The sequence below is a fragment of the Sinocyclocheilus anshuiensis genome, unplaced genomic scaffold (assembly GCF_001515605.1).
Source record: "Sinocyclocheilus anshuiensis isolate Anshui unplaced genomic scaffold, SAMN03320099.WGS_v1.1 scaffold501, whole genome shotgun sequence".
Classification (NCBI taxonomy): Eukaryota; Metazoa; Chordata; class Actinopteri; order Cypriniformes; family Cyprinidae; genus Sinocyclocheilus; species Sinocyclocheilus anshuiensis.
Genome location: NW_015540866.1, coordinates 529,662 through 536,320, shown reverse-complemented (window position 1 = coordinate 536,320; position 6,659 = coordinate 529,662). Strand labels below are relative to the sequence as shown.

Sequence of the window (6,659 nt, the reverse complement as noted above, 5' to 3'; positions counted from 1 at the left end):
AGAGAAAAATATTGATAACACTTTAGTTTAGGGACCAATTCTCATTATTAACTAGTTGCTTATTAGCATGCATATTACTAACATACTGGCTCTTTATTAGTGCTTATAAAACACATATTAATGCCTTACTCTGCATGACCATATTTTAGATCCCTTAATCCACCCCATACATAAACTTAACAATTACCTTACTAACTATTAATAAGCAGTGAATTAGGAGTTTATTCAAGCAAAAATCTTAGTTAATAGTTAGTTAATTGTGATAATTGGTTCTTAAAATAAAGTGTGACCAAAACATTTAAACAAATTAACCCAAATTAAAAGAATCCGAAGACTTTTTCTGATCTGATACCTGTATCGTTTGTCATACACAGGAATAAAGTTAATTAGGAGAACATATTCTGCAGCAGGGTCCATGTCTGAACTGTGTACTTGAAATGTAGGAAACATCCTTCTGTATGAACACAAACAACAGCAGTCTATATATGCTGATCACAGACTTATCATGATGCAAATAATAATAATAATCATCATCATTGCTCAGATCCCTAACCCTAACTACTGTAGTTTAGTGTGTAACTCAACAAACAACCGCCCAGAACCTCAAAAACCCCACAACAGCTTCACTACTCACATGTTCTTCAGACAACGTAAACGTGGAATTGCTAACATAATGCTACGAAGAGATTGTATTAGCAAAGGAGTGATGCCTGGTGAAACCTTCCAGCTTTGGAGGCGTTTGGAGAACCAGCCAGAGACGACTCTGAGAGAGCAGCATCAGCTCGCACACGCACAACACCTGGACCAAGACACTTTTAATTGTTTATCCTAACAAAATCTTATGGGGTTTATGCATAAAATGAAAACTGCTGCAGCCGACTTTCGTATTGTGATGCATTTTTTAAGTGAAACCTCAAACAAAAATATAGGGCAGGACTTGATTGGCTTAACTGGAAGAGCAAATTGACATTTTGATTAAAGATGACAAGGTCAAATATATATGCACTGATCAACTGCTTACGATCAGACAAGTAACTGGCATTAATACTAGAGAGCAATTTTTATTCCCAAAAACAAAGAAAGAATTTTTCAAGAAAAATGCTCACACTGTAAAAAAATGGTATGAGCTATATCTACTTAAAAGATTAGCATCATGCATCACAGTGATAGTGCATGCAGTTATCCATAGCCATAAGCTCTACTCTTCTGCACAGTGGTAACGATAGGAACGTCAACATAACAGAAACTCTTTCAAATGTAAAATATGACTGAACATTAAACATACATCGATGTTTCCCTTTACTCAAAAATTCAATATTTACTCTCCATATCCAGCCATATGCAAAGCCTGCTGGGAACTAACAATCACCGCCAACATAAAACTGCAAAATTGAGCTAATTCTCTTAAAAGAAATAGGTAGCCTTCTTTCCTTATTTATTTATTTAGATTAATCAGTTCCTCAATTCAAGCCTCAAAACTGCTTACGTTTCCTGAAAAAAAATGAGGAAAACATATCTCTTGGTTTTATTAGTGAAAAGTATTTTCTATACAACACTGAACCACAATTTCTTTATTAAAATATAGCACTAATTATCAGCTTAATTTTTAAATGACAATTACAAGACCCATGATTCATTTTTTACAGTGCATGTTTCAAGGATGCTTACATATTTAACTTTAGAGCAAGTGATTGTTTCTAAGTTAAAAACTCAATCACTAATTGTAAAAGTTACTTGATTGACGATCGTTTCAAAAGGAAGAAATAAAGCACAATCTGAATATTACCGTTCATCATTGCTGCTGGTGCAGTGTCCGGTCTCGTACACATTCAGCTGGTCTTCTCACACTGCGAGCGTCTGTGGCTCAGTACGCTTCAGTCCGGCCTTTATATAATCTGAGAGATCTCATCCATATCACTCTCTCACAACCCATGACCCACGATGCCCACAAACGTACTCTGTGTTACACTCAAGTATTTGTTAATTACATACAGATCAGCCAGCATTATTGACCACGTACAGAAGAATCAGCCGGTCTTTTGGCCAACAATTTCTGACCATATTCTTGAATTTTAATGCAAATCAAGGCACAGGAGAATTGCTCTGAAAATGGATTATCACCTTTAACGTGTCAATATGTCGTAGCCTGAACAGCACACGATTGTGTTTCTCATTAATATGTTCAGTAAAATATTATGGTCTGGTATTGATATGGCCACCGCATCCATCTTGCCCTGATACTAATAAGTAAAAGATCACTAGAGCAGGATCTATTGATTACTGCTGACACATTTTTGTAATCAATGACACATTTATTAATCAGATCTAAAACTCTTGTTTAGTTTAAGGCCATTGTTGTACATTTGAATTAAATGGATTTTAATTGCCCATGACTGCAAGTACGATTGCCTAATTTATATTTTTTATTATTAAAAATCAGATTATTTTATTGTGCATAATAATGTACATTTTTTGGACTTGATATGAATGTATTCATATGTTTCCATATAATGTCAACAAAATGTCCCGGTAACACTTTAGTTTAGGGACCAATTCTCACTATTAACTAGTTGCTTATTAGCATGCCTATTATTAACATATTGGCTGTTTATTAGTACTTATAAAGCACATATTCTGAATGAACATACTCTACATCTCTAATCCTACCCCGTACCTAAACTTAACAACTACCTTACTAACTGTTAATAAGCAGCAAATTAGGAGTTTATTGAGGCAAAAGTCGTAGTTAATGGTTTGTTAATAGCGGAAATTGGACCATAAAATAAAGTGTGACCAACATCTCTTAAAAATAAGACACATTTCGACATTGAAGAAATAGTATGAAAGATTTTTTTTTATTATTTTTTATTATTCTATTTAATTGAAAATTGAAAATCAGTGTTTAACAAAAAGCAGCTTAACAAAGGATTTTTGCTAGGCATTTTTGAATGAAAAGGTTTCAGTGTTCTTTAATTCGTAGCTGTGTTTGCCCATTAGAGCCAATGCGAGTCCTGTAGTTGTGGGAATTTGTCAAAAGTGCATGTGAGTGTATTGTCAGCATGTGTGAGTGTGTGTGCTTCAGCGAAGGTCAGTTACGCTCGGAAAAAAGCCTTCCAGACGACGACGGCTCGAGGTGTTGGTACTCGGCGCTGGTGGCGAGGTGAAGGGAAGGTGCAAAAAAGGGTCGGTTTACTCCTTGTTCACAGCCTTTTGGACGGCTTCAAAAATAGCCTCGAAGTGAGGCTTCACCTGCGTGCCCAACTCGTTCATCTTTTTCCTCAATTCTCCAGAACTCATGCTCTGGCGGAAGTCCTGCGCTCTCTTCTCCATCTGCTCCCTGTAATCCTGCATGTAGGGCTCCAGCAGGTTCTTCAGGTCCTGCAGATGCTCCGTCACCTTCTCGCGCACAGCCTCCACGACGGGCACCAGCTTGGACTTGGTCTCCTCCCAGTTGGTTCCGATCTTCTCCTTCAAGCTCTTGACCACAGGCTCCAGCTTGGTCTTCATCTCCTCAATGTGCTGGCGCTGCTTGGCCAAGTACTCCTCGAAGAAAGGCTTCAGCTCGTCACTGTACTTCTGGAAGTGCTTCTCCAGCACCTGCTTCAGCTCCTTGTGCATGGGCTCGATCTTCTTGCGGAGCTCCTCCACATCTTTGATCAGCTTCTCGCGCTTGTCTTTAGTGGCGTCCAGCATCTGGGTGCCGAATGGGCTGATGGTTTGGAAGCCGTCCTGAAAGTAGCCATGGAGGTTGTCCACAGACTGGGCCAGGAATTCCCTAAACAGGACGAGGATTTAGGTTAGCTGTCGCTGGAATAGTTGATGTGAAAATGTAAGATGAGAATTACTTAAAGGGTTAGTTCACTCCAAAATGAAAATTCTGTCATTAATTACTCACCCTCACTTTGATCATCTTTGGAACACAAATTAAGATATTTTTGATGGAATCTGAGAGAACATTGCAGTTGCATTGCTGTCTATGGAGGGTCAGAGAGCTCTCGGATTTCTTCAAAAATATCTTAATTTGTGTTCTGAAGATGAACGAAGGTCTTACGGGTTTGGAACAACATGAGGGTGAGTAATTAATGACAGATTTCATTTTAAAGCATCAAAATCGACCCTTCATAGTGAAGCCATTCGGCTTTTGAGGAGCCCCTACATCCAGACCTATATGTGCGTTCTTACTTGTAGTCTTTGAACTCGGTGTCATCGAGGTGAGTGAGGGCCTGTTGCGCCGCCTGCTTCAGCTGATCAGCGTAAACCTGGAGCGCAGACTTCACGTGCTCCAGCTGCGACGGCGGTTCGTCCCGCAGGAATCGGGCCTGGCAGCCTGAGCAAAGCACACGCAGATTCAGACGCTGGAACAAGGGCCAAGCTTGATGCATTCAGTCTGGCTAGATTTGAACTACAGTTTCATCTGAATACAGTTAACTCAATACAATAACGTTTCTGAAATATATTTACTGCATCTTTACGGTTTTTCAGTCAAAATTTCTAGACATTCTTCTGAATATTTTAAATGAAAAGCTAAATTGTGTGAGATATTAAAGACTTTTTACTAAAAATATTTCTTTAATGGAGTTTATTTCTTACATAAACTAGCCAGAACCTCTTAAAACCAGAATAAAACTAAAAGGTTTAGAAACAAGATATATACATGTATTCTTTGAAAAGTCTTGATATCTCATGAAAAGTTTAACAAAATTTATCTTGATATACATTTTAAACTGGAAAACAAGACAACAATGCTGTTGAGAGCAGTAGTGGGTTTATATACCTGCCAGCAAAACAGCGAGGGCGAGGACTATGAACCTCATCATGGATCTGGGCCAAAAAGAACAAACAAACACATCAGATGTTGTTAATCACAATGAATACACAGGTTTTAGATTTCTAACCAAAGGGAAAGCTGACACTGGGGCTGCAGCACGATTCCTCGAGATTTACTCTACAGCGTATGTCAGCCTATCAGACCAGACTCTCATTTATCCCAGATTAGACAGAGTTACAAAGGCTTCACAAGCAGATTAGCTCTGATCTGAAATCCCTGGATTAACCTGGTCACACTGTTGTGGACCTGGAGAACTTCAGTCTAACCTGCTGCTCCTTTCAGGCATCTGAGGAGCAGAAAGGTGGCCAGATGTCCAGACACGTCTAAAATAACTGATCATATTTCATCAATAAGGTCTCATTATTAATCTCCAAAACAAAATTATTACTTTTGGTACTTTTAACAATAAAAGTGAACTTCCAAAACCCTGAAAACAGATTGCAGTTTACATGTATAATTCAATACAAACTCATTTTTCTGCTAGCGCTCCACAACTCTCCAAAACGCCGCAGGTGTTTCCAGATGAAACTCTGCTGTAAGGTCTGCGGCTGGGCTGCTTACCTGTTGATGCAGCTGGTCTGGGAAGAGACTGAAGAGCAGGGCCAGAGACGGCTCTTTTATAGGGCCGAGCCGGAGGGAGGGAGGGGGCCCAAACCTCAACCCCTCGCCTCCTCACCGCAGGGTTCAAAGGTTCCCTATCGAGGGGACGGGGAGGTCAGCACATGCACTCATGCTAGTCCACATCTATAAGTAAACCTCACAGATATACAGGTTCAGGAAAAATATCATTAACATCCTCATTTAACATGTGCTGCATCTTTATATCAGTCACTTCTGAAGCAGTTTTGATTCACAAGTGAACAATGTAGAGTAAACAGCTTGAGTTATTTCTATCAAATCTCACCCTTAAATATGACTTTTGTTGACAGTTCATACACTGATTAATTCAGTCATATTAATTTTTTTTTTTTGACTTGGATGCATCCATTTAAATTAGTTTTTGTCATTTGAGGCAAATTTTTGGGTGACCTGACAAAACATTTTACAGTGTACTCTTATCATTAATACTTTTACATATATTATTAATTATATATATATATATATATATATATATATATAGTGAGCTTGTGCTGTTATAGCACATTTAACAGCTAAAACATTGAGACTTTGATCATTCTGAACATAGAAGTTCTTTTCCAAAATTATTTTCAGTTAATTTTTTTAATTCAATTATTTTAATTTCTCAAGCTACATTTTCTGAACATGTAACCTGGACTTTCTGTGGAAGCAGCAGCATCTGTGTGCTACTCATGAAGTGCTGATGGGATTAACAGGATGCTGAACTTTGTTACATGATTTAATCGTATTGTTCTTGGAACAGCATACAAGAATGTAAATAATGACATTTAGCGTAGCCTAATGATCTGTTTTTGCCCTGACCTTTGACCCCATAACATTCAACCACAGAACATGTTGAATGCAACAGGATTGGCACAAATATGTTTGGAAAACAAACTTTCCTTTTATATTACTAATCTAAATGTTAGGAGCACATGTAGTTACAGCTTTGGTGCGTTTAGTCTGAGGTGGGAAAATATGATTTGAATAAAACAGGTCACTGTTTCCAGAGAATCACAATTCTTTTAAAAATAAATTACTAAATGACTTATCTTAAAATGTTGCATCTTAGATTTAGGGTGCATTTTGGTTTCATATGATTTTACTAATATAAAGCAATGCATCGTCAGAGCTCCAGTGCGTAACACACACACACACACACACACACACACTCACACACACACACACACACACACACACACACACACACACA

The 6,659-nt window shown here is 38.2% G+C and overlaps 1 protein-coding gene across 2 annotated transcripts; it reads right to left on the bottom strand.

Moving 5' to 3' along the window:
* Positions 1 to 3,012: 3,012 nt before the first annotated feature.
* Positions 3,013 to 5,448, bottom strand: apoa1b (apolipoprotein A-Ib). Of its 2 annotated transcripts, none has more exons than XM_016485615.1 (4): positions 5,390 to 5,448; positions 4,775 to 4,821; positions 4,183 to 4,327; positions 3,013 to 3,775 (listed from the first exon to the last, which is right to left on the bottom strand). In XM_016485615.1, the coding sequence occupies exons 2-4, from the start codon at positions 4,815 to 4,817 to the stop codon at positions 3,190 to 3,192; spliced, it is 774 nt and encodes a 257-aa protein (XP_016341101.1). In that variant the 5' UTR covers positions 4,818 to 4,821; positions 5,390 to 5,448; the 3' UTR covers positions 3,013 to 3,189. The 2 variants fall into 2 exon arrangements, with proteins under 2 accessions (XP_016341101.1, XP_016341100.1); XM_016485614.1 differs by lacking the exon at positions 5,390 to 5,448 and adding an exon at positions 5,095 to 5,129.
* Between the last annotated feature and the right edge of the window lie 1,211 nt (positions 5,449 to 6,659).